At 38.7% G+C, this 14,619-nt stretch overlaps 1 protein-coding gene across 4 annotated transcripts in view; it reads right to left on the bottom strand.

Moving 5' to 3' along the window:
* Nucleotides 1–11,215, bottom strand: part of TASP1 (taspase 1) — a 58,692-nt gene extending 47,477 nt beyond the window's left edge. Inside the window, exons 1-4 of one of the 4 annotated variants that reach the window (XR_014024529.1) lie at nt 10,935–11,215; nt 9,297–9,510; nt 8,676–8,743; nt 6,353–6,421 (exon numbers count right to left, since the gene is read on the bottom strand). Coding sequence is in view for 2 of the 4 variants with exons in the window: in XM_081313045.1 (XP_081169171.1) it covers nt 6,353–6,421; nt 8,676–8,743; nt 9,297–9,438 (279 nt within the window). In the remaining 2 variants the exon portion in view is untranslated. The remainder of the gene's footprint in view (nt 1–6,352; nt 6,422–8,675; nt 8,744–9,296; nt 9,511–10,934) is intronic. The other 3 variants (XR_014024530.1, XM_081313045.1, XM_081313046.1) reach the window with 3 other exon arrangements.
* Nucleotides 11,216–14,619: the final 3,404 nt, after the last annotated feature.

The raw sequence follows: 14,619 nt of genomic DNA, 5'->3' as shown, positions 1-14,619 counted from the left end.
GTGGCTATAGTCAGAAACTGTATCTAAGCACTGGATCTAGAGAAAGTAGTTCTGGAACATGCGGGCGCATGTGCGCACCCACACATATCATTCATCATGGGCTTCATTTTTCTCCTTCCTAAATGAGAGATACATCTACAATAAATAGAAAGTCCCTGTGGAGAGAAACAGAAGGAAACTCTACTGCTTACTGAAGTTTCAAAATAAAAAATGGCTTTTGCTAAATGAAATGCAACCAAACTTTCGTAGTACAGTCAGCAGGAACAGAATTATTCAAGCAATCCTCTTTGGATCTACATGGGTACGGAAACAGTTTTCAGATATGCACATAAAATAATTCACGTACATAAATTTGCCAAAGTGTACGGATTTGTGCTCGGTTCCCTCAACACAGCAGAAAGGCATGTCTGATACTACACACTGTATGAGAAGCTTTCAAAATGCAGACTCCAATGTAAATTGGCCTGAGAGCATTGTGCAAAATAAATGTGATTATTTTTGGTTCAACATGCAAATATTGCTTAGAATCCTCACTGCCATATATGCAGCTCCATTTACACATCAAGGGGGTTCAATCTATTCTTCCATCTCCAATGATAGTATCAAGGACTTTAATTTTATAACATGCCAAATCCGGGAGGAAGAAAAGGGTGTTTTGTAAAGCACACTTGGCTTCACAAATGCAGATATATCTGAAATTGCATTTCCCCCCCTTTTTTAAAATTAGTTTTCCAATATTACAATAGTATCTTTAAAAAGCAACGTGGTGTCTGGGTTACAATAGTTCCATTTCAGACAAATACATATTATTACAAATCTCCAAATTGTTGTAACCAATACTTCCTCTCCGTTTCCTTTAATACATATTATCTCTTATCTAAATTAACATACTTCTCATTGCTATCCATCAGTCATTTAATAGTTTTCTTATATTTGTCAATACTTTGGTATATTTTATATTTTAACATTCCATCTTTAAAACATCAAACAGCTTATATATTTTTCCAGCTTTAATTTTACAGATATTAAAATTAAACGTTTAAAATTTCTCATTTTCATATTGCTAAATAACCTCCTTTTCCTTTACACAATTTTCTCCAATACCTAGTAATGTAAATACACTTATTTATCTCATTTCCATATCAATGTTAGTAGTACAATATTAGAATGGTAGTCATTAGGATACCAATTGCAAGGAGGAGAAAGAGGAGAAGGACAATATAATATTATTTCTCATTTATAGTTTCCACATATTAAAAATTAACCAAAATTTCTTCCGTTTCAACATTTAATACATCCTTTCATGTCACTACATCCAAGTATATTAGTTACATCCTATCATTCTTAACATATATACATCTTAATCCATGTCATTTAAAGAGCTCAATATTTCAATGTTAGTATTCATACATGTGTTTTATTTTTTTTAATTATTCAGTATTTTTATCTACTCATCAAAACAATTTCTCGTAATCCAAGTACAATCCTGTCTATTTTGGTATTATCTATTTCAGGCCTCTTAAGACTGTCCATATTTCTTCAATCTTATTCTTGCTTTCTTCCTTTGCCATGTCATTTTTCGCTTCTTTGCTTCAGGGTCATCAAAGCATTCTTGTGTTGTTATATCATAATTGAAGTAGCCCTCCAGTCTCCATTTTTGAAGAATTGAGGTGTCCGTTAACACTGCTAAATCTTCTCATTATTTTCACCTCTTGATATAATTGTCCTGGACTGAATAAAATTTTTTCCACCTGTTTCCCATTAAAAAGTCAAAAGTCTGTGTTTGTTGAATAGTTAATTCTTCTGCCAATGTATTTGATTGTTCAATTTCTTCTGTTAAGTTCTGTCCCGATAAAATATTAGTTGTAGTCACAGTTTGAGTTTGTTTCTTCGAGATGCTTTCTAATTCTTTTCCAAAACCTCTTATTTCATCGCCAGCTGTAGAAAGGAACTGATAAGTTTGGTAAGATATTTCCCACATAGCATAGATTTGTTTTTGAAACTGTTCCATGGTGGCGTTTCACATCTGGTGTTCCACGGTTAATCTTATCTTGTTTTTCTTAAATATTTTCTTGATTTTTTTTAAAGAGAAAGTCAGATTGCAATTTCAGGTTTAGCCACTAGGTGTCCCCCAAGTACTTTGAAAGTTCTTTTCTTTTAGTCCGTTTCTTTTTTTCAACGTTTTTTTTTAAAAAACACCCCTGAGCTTGCTCGCTGCTTATTTGAAGGGAGGGTTGAATTCCCCCCTCCCTCTCCACAGGGGGGAAGGTACTTAGCAGCTTATTTAGGTGAAAAGAAGAAGATTAAGCTATAAGAGAAGAATCTTACCCCTATCTCTTCCACGCTGCTTTAATGTTGCCTGGTGGTAAGTTTGACTTCGGCTGTCTGCAGCCTAGTAATTGGCCATATTTCTATGGTAAGTCTTTCGTCCGCTGGTACGAAGGGAATGCAGGCATTAATGGGGGGTTGCGGTTCCCCCGCATTTTTGCAAAAGCCCCTTCTATCTGGTCGCCCCTCCAAGGCGACTCTTTGCCCCTTTTAGGACCCCCCCAGTGATACGAAACTGGATGTGGAAGACGAGAGCCGTCCTCCAGACGTCCATGCCAGCTGGCTTGGCAAAGCGGAAGTCTGTAAAAAAAAAATCTTAGAACCCTTGATCAACTGGCAAAGCTGTAATGTTAGAAAAGTTGCTTTAATCGAGTGATTTCCCCCCTCCTTTGAGGTCCCCTCATGAAATTCTCACAAAAGACCAGGTTTTCACAGAAAAAGTTTGAAAGACCCTGACCTGTTGCCCAGTTCATGCCCCAAAATGCTTTATTCCCCACCCCCACTTAGCTGTTTATATTAAGGTAGATAATTTTGGAAGTTTTTTCTAAATGGCAATTTTTCCCCCCTAGGCCAGAGGTAGGCAACCTCGGCACTTTTATGACTCATGGACTTCAACTCGCAGAATTCCTGAGTCAGCTAACTCAGGAATTCTGGGAGTTGAAGTCCATGAGACATAAAAGAGCCGAGGTTGCCTACCCCTGCCCTAGGCCTTGCCTGATTTGCTATTCAGGTCAGTTTTTAAAGTACTCTCCTCTCAATGTGCCAGTCAGAAGCCTTTGAGGTGAAAAAGCCTTGTTTCCCCCTCTTCCTTAGCCATATATACATTTCTAAGGGAAGGGATTGTATGTCATTGTCAAGACAAATTCTGGAGGATACAGGTGAGTTGCCTTCAGAAAGAGGTGGTTACAGAAGGGAATGCAGGCACTAACAGGGGGGGTTGCGGCTCCCCCGCGTTTCTGCAAAAGCCCCTTCTATCTGGTCGCCCCTCCAAGGCAACTCTTCGGCCCTTTTAGGACCCCCCCAGCGATGCGAAACTGGACGTGGAAGACAAGAGCCATCCTCCAGACTTCCATGTCGGCTGGCTTGGCAAACCGGAAGTCTTGAAATTGCTTTTTCCTCTAGTGGTTTGCAACCCTTCAGAGCAACAGCCCATGAGATATGAGCAGCTGCTACCAGAAGAAAACAGTCTCCTTCCCTGATTCATAAGTAGTGCATACAGATGGAGTTGAACCCATCCTATTTAATTCCGTTGTGCTATTCTCAATTTTATGTTGAATTAAGACAGGTTTTTCAAAATTTCTTGTTAACAAGTTGCTCAGCACTAGAAAAATGAAAAAAAACCAGCATTGGATGAAGAGATAATCAAGGAAATGCTGGACTGTGTTGAAATGGATAGTTTACATGAGAATGAAAGAGAAAGAAGACACAGAATATTTTCAAACATGGAACTTATTTTATCAATGCCTTCTATTTTATCAATAACTTCTATTACTAAGCAAAAAAAAAAAATCAACCCAGACAACACGTTGTTCATTAAGCACTAATGAACTGTAATAATAGAAAATTAATAAAATACTTTTTTAAAAAATTTCTTAACAACTGTTGAAACCAAAAGACAGAATACTGGAAATCAGAAAACCCCCCAAACTCTATGAAAAAAGCTACTTCTTGTTTACTGAATTCATTCAGATGTACAATAAACTATTATCCTCAGGTAGGGGAAATATCTAGATTGCTATTAATATATACCCTCAATTAAAGGAAGATTTACGCTACTGTTCTAAATTCTTTTTTTCACCCAAAGTTTGACCTGTGGTCAAATGTTATTAAAAGAATTTCATACGAGCCATTAAGTATACAACCTAATCAGAATCTCTGCTATTTCCTTACAAATTGTCTCTTACATTTGTACATAAACACAAACTCCTGTTCTAGGTATTTACACTGGGGATGCAATCAATACAAGAAAATACCTTAAATCAATATACTATAAATCCACAAGCTTCCACTTCATTATATACCAGTAGAATTAATTACTCATAGGCATTGATTGAGAAGGAAAAAAAACACATTCAAACTGCAGGTAGTCCTCAAACTGCGGGTAGTCCTCAGCTTACGACCAAAAATGTCTGTTGCTAAGCGAGACATTTGTGAGGCGAGTTTTGCCCCACTTTACAACCTTTCCTGCCATAGCTGTTAAGTGAATCACTGCACTTGTTAAGTTAGTAACACGGCTGTTGGCTTCCCCATTGACTGTGCTTGTGAGAGGGTCACAAAAGATGATTGTGTGATCCCAGGGCACTGCAACCATCATAAATACGAGTCAGTCACCGAGCATCTGAATTTTGATCACGTGACCATGGGGATGCTGCCCTAAGTATTTCGTCCACTACGGGCCACGGACAATTTAACTGAGTCCAACATTCAGATACAATTTGCATCTTAAGTCCTTCAGGGATATAAGGTCCATCTTGCTCCTAAACCAGCTGTACAACTTCACCAAAATCTGATCCATTGCAAGTCCTTATTCTAAAACCTTAAATGTGACTCCTAAATTTGAGGGAAATGTCGATTTCCTTCCCTTTTTTTCCTTACAACAATTATATGTGGAGCTGCAAATTTGAGGAAATTTTTAAATGAATTAGATGTGCTTTATGCCAACAGAGTGGGAACTAAAGAGGTGACCCCTTTCCTCCTCTGATTAATTCCAGTTTTGATCTATTTATTACCTAACTGCTTCTGGCATTTGCTAATCACTAGAAAAATTAGACGGCATGCCTGGTCATAATCCAGATGAGTTTATGGTTTAAGAATTGCATTATACTTTATGACATTCTTTTTACAAAACACAGTTGTAGAATTTGGGTTAAGTAAACAGTCCATGTACACTGCAGGATATAAAAGTGTCTATCCTTTCTTTACTCTAATGACCTGGGGAAAGAGAAGAATTCAGTTGCCATAGAATTTTGCCAGTGAGAAAAACTAGTCAAACCTTTAGCAATGTGCAGGAAAAGAAACATCTTGGGAAGAAGGGGCTGCATAAATATTCTTAAAAATCTCTATCTGATGTAAAAAAAACAACACCAACCTAATTTGGTGGAGAAATTACGCTTCGTGAACACTGAATTATCAAAAGGGATCAGTTAATTCAGATGCAGCAAGCATATAGAAATAAAGCCAAAACAGGAAGCTATCTGGCTACCAGCTCTATTTATCTACTTATCTCCATAAAAATCCAAATCAAACAATAGATCCCGTTTCATTTTAAAATCAATTAATCCTGAAGCTTTCAGACTGCCACTCTCTAACTTGATCATTGTTAATTCATAAGGGGATGGTAATCTGTCTCACATGTAACCTGCATCTGCGTGACCCATCTGCCTTTTCTTTCTTTCCCTCCTTGCCTCACTCCAACTTAAATTCCATGTCAATATAGCCACTCTACGAATCTGACAAAGTGAGCTGCAGTTCCCAAAAGCTTGGACCTTTTAATAAACTTTATTAGTCAAAAAAGGGGCTACCAGAGTCTGATTTTTTTTTTGTCACCATATAGACTAACATGGCTCCCCTCCTACAACTTTATATTTTTAAACTACCGTAGCAAAATCAGTTGATCCAAATCTTAACTAAAGGTGTACCATTATAGCTTCCATGATTTTTTTTATACTGAAAAATAAAGGCATACCTTTCCTAAGAAAATATATTCAGGTTCCCTAATGACTTCCTTCACCTGATGTGAAGCACACATAAAGGAGTTTAGCCCCAGTTATCAATGAGAGAAGAAAACTGGAACGCTCCCAAGATAATCAGCCCATCACTTTCTTTGAAAACAGAGGAAACAAAATGCAACAAAAGAGCAGTAACAAGTTTCCAGAATATGAATGGCCTAAGAGTTCTATTAAAATACATCTTACATATTAAAAAAATATATATGTTGTCAATCAATACATATAATACAAGACAAAATGAACAGCAAAATATGGTCAAACTGCCATCAAAAGAACTCCTGAATAAGTGCAAGTACCTCTAGTTCAACTAGCGCTGCAGTCACTGCATCTGTTACAAGAGCCCCAGCCTGTAGCTTTTCAATTGCCTAGAAGACAGAATTTTAGGTATAAAGTATTGCCTCTTAAATATTTTACATACTAATTTTTTTTCTACACAATAAAGCCCAGTGAGTCATTTGGTCCCAAAAGAGAATTGTTCAAAGTTTCAAAGAGTGGATAACGACTATCCTTAGGCGAAACAGAGGACCCACACTTTCCTTACATTTGTGGTGTCTCTTTATCTAACATATCTGACTACATTGTGAACATCCTTGTTTCAAAGAAGAAATTTAATGAATTTACTTTAATTGAAGTTGATGGAACTGACTAAAATGGCAAAAGTAACTACCTTGATTAAAGGAAAGTCTTTGTCTAGCTAGCTCTTCCACATAGCTTTTCTATGTGACAACCACTTTTGGACTTTTTGCTGAAAACTAAGAAATATTAATTTGCGGATTTGAATTTTAGATCAAAAGGTTAATGTATTTTAATCTGTAACTGCAGCGAGGAAAGTTAAGTTATTCTTTTCCTATTTTTCTTTTATTCCCCTACACTTTTCTTTCCATATTTTCCTTAATTCCTTTTTTATATTCTATCTTTTTGTAGATATTTAATAAAGCATATTTTTAAAGGGATATGAATAATAATCGTATCCTGTATTTGCACCAAATAAGTGCAAGTATTTCCTATTACATGAAATAGGGAACAAAGCAGAAAATTACTAATTGATTACAGATGTTTTTAAAATAAATTTCTGTTCACAAACTTTTTTTTTTTTACCAAGCTCACTGCATTAACCTAGCACCACATTCAGCAAAAATCTTTTTCAATTTTGACATTTGTTGTGCTACCTTCTGAGCAGGCAACTATGCGGCATTCCAAAAACAGAAGCTGAAAATTACCGAAGCAGTTGATAGAATAGAGACAGAGATATCCCTGGGAATATTTTACTCCAGTATTTCACATCTTCATTAAATCCCTAGGGTATGGAAGATGCAACTGAAGATACTACCGTTATCCTAAAATGTTGATAATAACTTTGAACTCATTTCCTATTCCATATCCAGCTGGATTTCTACAGGTCCGTTAAGTGTAGCCTCCTAATTATATAATCAAATGGCACATTTTCAAATACTGCTTATCATTTTGGGAATTCTTTCATTTGGTATGTTTGACTTGTAACAGAAGTTATACAGGATTGTTACTTATGAAGGAAAGCAGTTTTACAGCTCAGTCAACGTTATTTCTAAGTCAAGAATAAGTAATCAACCGCCCCCAGCCAGAATTTGTTGGACTAAATAGTTCTTCTTTCCAGACCACAAGCCATGACAGCCACTGTTCATCACTATCTGGAAGACTATAGGCTTTACACTGCCATCCTACACAATTACTGCATACTGAGATGAAGCCATCGTGGCACAGAATCTTACAAAGTCTAATAATTAAAGTTACATACTGATAAAATTGAAGATCAAAGCAGGTTATAATTAATATATCACTACTTATGACATATATTACACCAAATCCATGGTGAAAAACATTAACCAAAAACAATAATCATGCAAATCTCTTTATTGCACATGCTTATACTTGGATAGAAGTCTCATTATATCCAGCAGGACTTACACTCAGATAAATGCATACAAGGTTGTAGGACTAATAAAGTGTGCGGTTTTCTTATTTCAAAACATATTAAACTTGCAGATTGGAAAAATAAAACAGTTGAAAGATCAAGGCATCGCCAGATGTTCCAGCAGCTAAACAAACTAACCTAACTCCATAATCTATAGTAAGAATAGGCACTGTAGTACCCTCCAGATGTCTGTATTCAACTTCCACCGATCCAGACAAGTATGACCAATGGCAAGAGACTGGGAGGGGGGGGGCTCCAATACAAAGCAGCTGGAGGACATTAGGATGCCCAGTCATGGTCTAAACTTTCAACACAACAAAGACTGCACTAATACAAGTTATTTCTTCCATAAGTGCCAAGTGTCTCCTGAACTCTTCAAGGAGGTATTGACTAAAAAGTTCAAACTTGCTATTGTGCTGATTACATGTTTCATGCAATACAGCATACAAATAATTTTTCTTATATACACAATTTGTTAAATAATTAAACAAATGGAATTATTTAACAAATTGTATATAAGAAAAATTATTTGAACATATGAATATATATGGCCTAAAATTTTAAAGAATTTTTTTTCTTTAAAAAATAGTGCAATTAGGAATTAAGAATGACTGAGAAGTAGAAGTAAAGAGATAACATTTCTAACAATTACCTTCTAACAATCTTACCTTCCGACAGGCTCTTTTGCACACATGTTTATATTCTTTGGCTTTGGATTCAGAGTGATAACCTGCACCTGTTACCAAGGAATATGTAAGAGAAGATGGGTAAAAGTACCGTAAGCAGAATAATTTTGTTTTAAAGCTTTTTCTAAAATAAACCTTTCCATATCAAAAATATGTCTACCTTGTAAGAGCACTACAAATGCACACTCTTCAGAGGGCAGCGCCTCTGTTTTCTGACGAAGGGATTATAGCCTTCAACTTAAATGCCTGCTAAGTCTTTTTTCTAAAAGCAGGTTTTCATGCATCATGCTATAAATCTATCCATCAAAAAGGCATATTTAAAAAGGAGGCAGCCTTCTGATTAACTGTTTCCCGCCAAATGAGAGCAAGCAGACACTGTACTCCCTAATTTAAATTAAAAAAAAACTGGATTACCATAACTGGAAGGAAATGAGCAGATTATAGTTCAGCCACAATTGGCCTAAGAAACATGTCATGAAATATAAATATACATTCACCATTCTTTTCCCAATTTACCTGTGCTTCACGTTTCCCACCTCTCCCAAAGTGCCATATATGGTACTAAAACATTAACATCTACTGTTGTGATATTCTGACATGTACCTGCATGTACAAGTACAAATCCCACTCGTCTCACTTTTTGAGCCGGTTTGGCTTCATGTTCTTTTACCATCGTCCTTACTGCAGTGGCATGAGCTGACACAGGAGGAACTTCTACTGAGCTTATTCCCTTTTCCATGATCATACTTCAAGGCTATCGTTTCTTGTGGAACAGAGCATGCTTCCATCCAAGAGAAAACATGGGAAAAGAATCTTCCTGAAAATAAAATCAAGCAAAACTATCTCATTATTTTATCTATTTTTGGCTAAGAAGGATTCCATTCAAGAAACACAGTCTGTTCAGAGCAGCTGCGTTGGAACCAAATATTACCCAAGTGCAAGAATTTTTTTTCATATCCATGACTACCAGCAACACCCTGACAAAAGTCCTTGGTGGAGCAGTGGGCTGATGCCTCCTTAAGTAACACCAGCTGCCTGCAATTAGTGCAGGTTCGCATCCCACCAGGCTCAAGGTTGACTCAGCCTTCCATCCTTCTGAGGTAGGTAAAATGAGGACCCAGATTGTTGGGGGCAATAAGCTGACTTTGTAATAATGCCGCTTGGGGTGTGTGTGAAAGCCCTAACAAGCAGGCATATACATAGAATGAAGGCTACTGCTAAGCTTGTAAGCCGCCCTGAGTCTTCGGAGAAGGGCGGGATATAAATGGAATTAAAATAAAAAATAAATAAATAAATATTCAGCAAAATTATACAATATGAGTATGTATTAATTTGCTACTTATTAAGCTTTATACCTATTTTTAACCTTAAAATGAACTAGTGATAATGTTACATTTGTATAAGCCTCCACAGATTTATTAGGAGTCTTGCCCACTGGCAGAGATTAGCAAAAACCAGTTCCAGGCAGAATAGTATGATTCCTTTAACAACTAAAATAATGCTATCCCCCAGAGTGTCATTTTCCTCTACTCTCTCTTAACTTGTACTCTTTCACAAGATTTTAGTCATGCCGCAAAACTGCTACACTAATATTACTTGAGTCCTGAGTATAAGCAATCATTTAGAAGCTGAGAACATTCTCACCTCCACATAATTTTGTGCAAGAATGACCAGATTGCACTAGGCCAGGGAAACTCAAACAGGCTACTATTTTATATTTGCACTGAAATCAATCCTAACGTTAGGATTTGAATCCTATGCCCTTGATAAGAACGACACCTACATCAGAGTATAGCGTCTGTGGAGAGAGACAGTGTTAAGTGTGTCTCAACAACTGGTTCCGAAGCCACAGAACATGGCCAGGGAAAGTTCATGCCCAAGAGACCTTAAACACAACCTGTTGTTTCTCTCCTCGTTCCCATCGAGCATCTTACTCAGAATCAAACCGGCTGAGGCCCCATTCTAAGAAGAAAACACCAGAAAATGGTGGATCTTTTTTACGTCCCTTCCTTCCTAAAAGCTTTTTTTAGGAACACGGAAGAAGCAAAAGGATTCGTTCCCCAAGATTGTCATAGCAACCAGAAACATGGTGGCCCAGAGCCGGAAAATCTCCAGCCCCGCTCTTTGGGTTTGGTCATCTAAGGCGCTGCCTTGCCGAACAACAAGGACGCATGCAAGTTAAGAAGAAAGTCTCCTCATCTCCCGCTTTAGATGAAAGCTTTGGCCATCAATCAGCTCTACCTCCATTTCCGTGAGGCTTCACTCACGGCCAGGCTGGACCCTCGGCTAGGCAGGTAAGTCCCCGAGACGAGACACACCATTAGCTTCCTCCCATCACCCTCGTGCTTTGCCTCCACCCCACACGGCTGCCATCTCAGGCATCCCTCCGGCCTGACTTGCGGCCCCGTCTCTCTCCCTCTCCAGCCGGGCACAGGGCAGGAGTCGCACTCGGATCACGTCACTATCGACGCGCCCCTTGCCTCGGAGCGTGACGTCATCGCCCGCACCCCCAGGAGGAGAGTGGGGAAATACCCTGCTGCCTGGCCGGCGGGGGTCGCTCCTTCGTTCTTCAGCTCCGGCCGGGTGTCGTTACTAGGCTCGTCTCGTCCTGGATGCGGGCGGGCGCGCACACCCACGCATTTATCATCAGCCTCTCAGCGATATTTGTTACATCCGGGTGGGGTGGGGGGGAAGCAAGGCGCGCGCGCGCGCACGCACCCATACACTCCAAAACTCCTATCAAGAAAAACGGCCGTCTTATTTTCCGATCACTTCCGGTTCCGAATTGAATGTTTCCCATCAGGTGCGAAGGGCTAGAGTGGCGGAAACCGAAACGATCTGAGCCGCTTTTTTTTCTTGATAGAAGAAAAGGCGGGGAATTTAAAAAGTTTCCCTTTTTACTCTTATTAATTTAAAACAAGCCCTACCTCTTTTCCAAAGGAGAAGAAAAGGAAGGGGGAGAGTAACTTTTCAGCTCCAGAATGTGTTTCCAGGTTCTCTGCAGGACTGTTTTTTTTTGGAGAAGGTTGATTTTTTTTAAGGAAAAAAAGTTCGTAGATTGATCAATCCACAAAATACACTTCACACAGAAACACATACATCCATTTCAAGAGATTAGTCTTTCTTAAATGAAAAAGTATTTTTATTGGGACTGCATAAAGAGTTGGCCACAAAAGGAAGAAACTTAAATGGAGTAATACTACATGTCTATGCAAATCTATCTGAAAGGAATCCTCCAGAGAACAAGGTAATGCTGTACTATATGTATGTACTTACAAGCAGTTTCCTCCCTCGCAATAAGTTGCATTGAAATGTCACTGAAATACTACAGTAGCCTTGTTTTCTTTTGACAAACCTTTGTTGAGAATCCAGCTATCTCCTACTTGCAGTCTAAAACTAAGCGCAGCATTTCAACCTGCAGCAATAGTATTGTCCATTTTAATTCTCTGATATTCTATTTCCACATGGTAGAGTCCCTGGTGCTCTCCGAGCTTAGTTGTTTCTTTGTAGGTAGATGTTTTGTCACCAAACCAGGTAACATTTTCAGTGCTAGAAGGGAGTAGGATTTGCACTCAGTTGTTGGTGAAATGTTATCTCCTTGGTAGTTCCTTGATTGGGGTATCATTTACTGCTTGACTGTTTGCCTGGTATTAATCCTGGGCCTAACCCTAATTTATCTGAGTGTTGATTGCTGGTGAGGAAGCATCTGATCTTTTTGTTTCCTTTTTAACTTTTATTGATTTTTTGATATGTAAACATTGCTTCTGTACCTGTTGATGGCTGATTTGTCTGAGTGTTTTTGGATTTAGCTAGTCTAGAATACAGTTCTCAGTAGAAATTATGGCTAAATCTGTTCATGTGAAATTAAGATGTTTTCATGGTATCTTCTGACTGCTAGTTAGTGTTCATGGATGCACTCTGCTAGTCTTCGGCCTGTCCTACATAGTGCCATGTGAAGGTGCTTTTTCACAAGGCAACTGGACTTCCTTGCTTTTCTATGAAGACGTTTCACTTCTCATCCAAGAAGCTTCTTCAGCTCTGACTGGATGGTGGGGTATGGAAGGATTTATACTCCTTGCAGACAGCTAGTCATTTGCATTCTTTTAAAGAGTTATTGAGGCCACCTGGAGGTTTATCTGTGTGATTAGGGTCACCTGAGCAGTGCAAATGGGTGTGGAGCCTTCTTGGAACTACTGAAAGGACTGTGTTGTAGACTGGAGATAGATGATGTCGTATCCCTCCCCCTCTGTTGAGAGAGGGCTGTTCAGTTTTGACATAGATGGCCTCTTTGACCCCTCTTTCAAACCAGCAGTCCTCTGTCCAAAATGTGAACTTTGCTGGTCTTCAAAAAAATGGCCTTTGTCTTTTTAACAGCCGATGGACTGCTGAATCTTGTCCTGATGGGTTTGTCCTCCTATGTTGTGCCATGCATTTATGAAGTGGTTGTTTTGTTTCCCCAATGTACAGATCTGCACATGGCTCTCTGTGTTGTACTGCATTGTACTGCATATACCAAAACTGAGCAACGTGGTATAGAGAGGACCGCTGGTTTGAAAGAGGGGTCAAAGAGGCCATCTATGTCAAAATTGAACAGCCCTCTCTCAACAGAGGGGGAGCGATACAACATCGTCTATCTCCAGTCTACAACACAGTCCTTTCAGCAGTTGTAACTGGTTAGGCATGGCGGGGTAGGTATATAGCAAGTTACATTAGATAAAAGAAAATTGCCATACAATATAGTATGCGTGTTATGGGGTTGTCCCAAAGGTACTTTTTCAAAAGACAACTGGACTTCATTTTTCATTGAAGATGTTTCACTTCTCCCCCAAAGAAGCTTCTTCAGTTCACTTCAGTTTGCTTCCGAGAAGCGAAACATCTTCATGGAAAAACAAAGTCCAGTTGCCTTTTGAAAAAGCATGGTATGGGTGGCTGCCTTCTACTGGGCCAGCAATAAGCCTTGAACACTTGTAATGTAGTACATATTTTTAGTTTTGCCTGTTTTTGTAAAATAATTACAGTTTCAAAGGAGAGCTCACCTGGGATGGAGCTGGCCAGAAGTGCAAAATGACAAGAAGAAAACAAAAGCAGCAACGGTGGGTGAGGGGAGGGGGAAAGGAGGCTCCTACTTGTTGCCAAAAGTCAAAAGTGAACCTTTCCAGTGACTTGGGAAAACATGGAGGGCACGTCTGTTTTTAGTTGTTCATGCTCTACTACATGAAAGGGCCCTTTTCCTGATAGTCTGCCAGCACAAAATGCTTTCTTCAGCTAATCACCTTCTTAACAAGACCAAAATGCTACAGCCAGATTTCTCTGGATCAGCCAAAATAGCATTCTTTCTTAATCTTGGTTTTCTAACACCGGCTCACTATTCTTTTTAGTGGCATGGCAGTACGTTTCTGAGTAATATGTGGCCTTCTTTATTCTGTTTTCTCAGTTTTAGCTTTATGAGAGCCAAACCCCCAAAGATTATAAAGGTTCAGGCTGGAATTCTCTATGTTTGCCCACTAACCTTAGCAAAAGCAGCTGTACGCCTCAACTTTTAACCACGAACAGCTCAACATGTAATGCTTAGCTTTCACGCTACTATTTTTGTTCACAACAATGCTCCTGCAGGATATTTTTCTTGCTAATACGGTAGACAAAATGAAGCAAGAACTTCTATTACTACTCCTCGTTCATAGTAGCTAAACATTAAAAAAACTTAAATGTCCAACTCACTCTGGCAAATGAAAAAGTTTCTGGAGGTTTGGAAAGTAGGTCTTGCTCTCTAGCCCGTAAATCAAGTTGCTTTCAGACCGAGAATGATTTGCTGTACTAAAAAAATAAAATAAAAAATGGCAATCTGGTTAATTAGCATAACCACTCTGGCCAGGCAAGCAATGTATGAAATGGAAGAAACCAGGAAGCCGGTCAGAGTTGTCCTATT

The sequence above is a fragment of the Vipera berus genome (genome assembly GCF_964194415.1).
Source record: "Vipera berus genome assembly, chromosome: 1".
In the NCBI taxonomy this organism is placed as follows: Eukaryota; Metazoa; Chordata; class Lepidosauria; order Squamata; family Viperidae; genus Vipera; species Vipera berus.
Note: the sequence above shows the minus strand (reverse complement) of the source record. Positions and strands in the feature narration are given on the sequence as shown.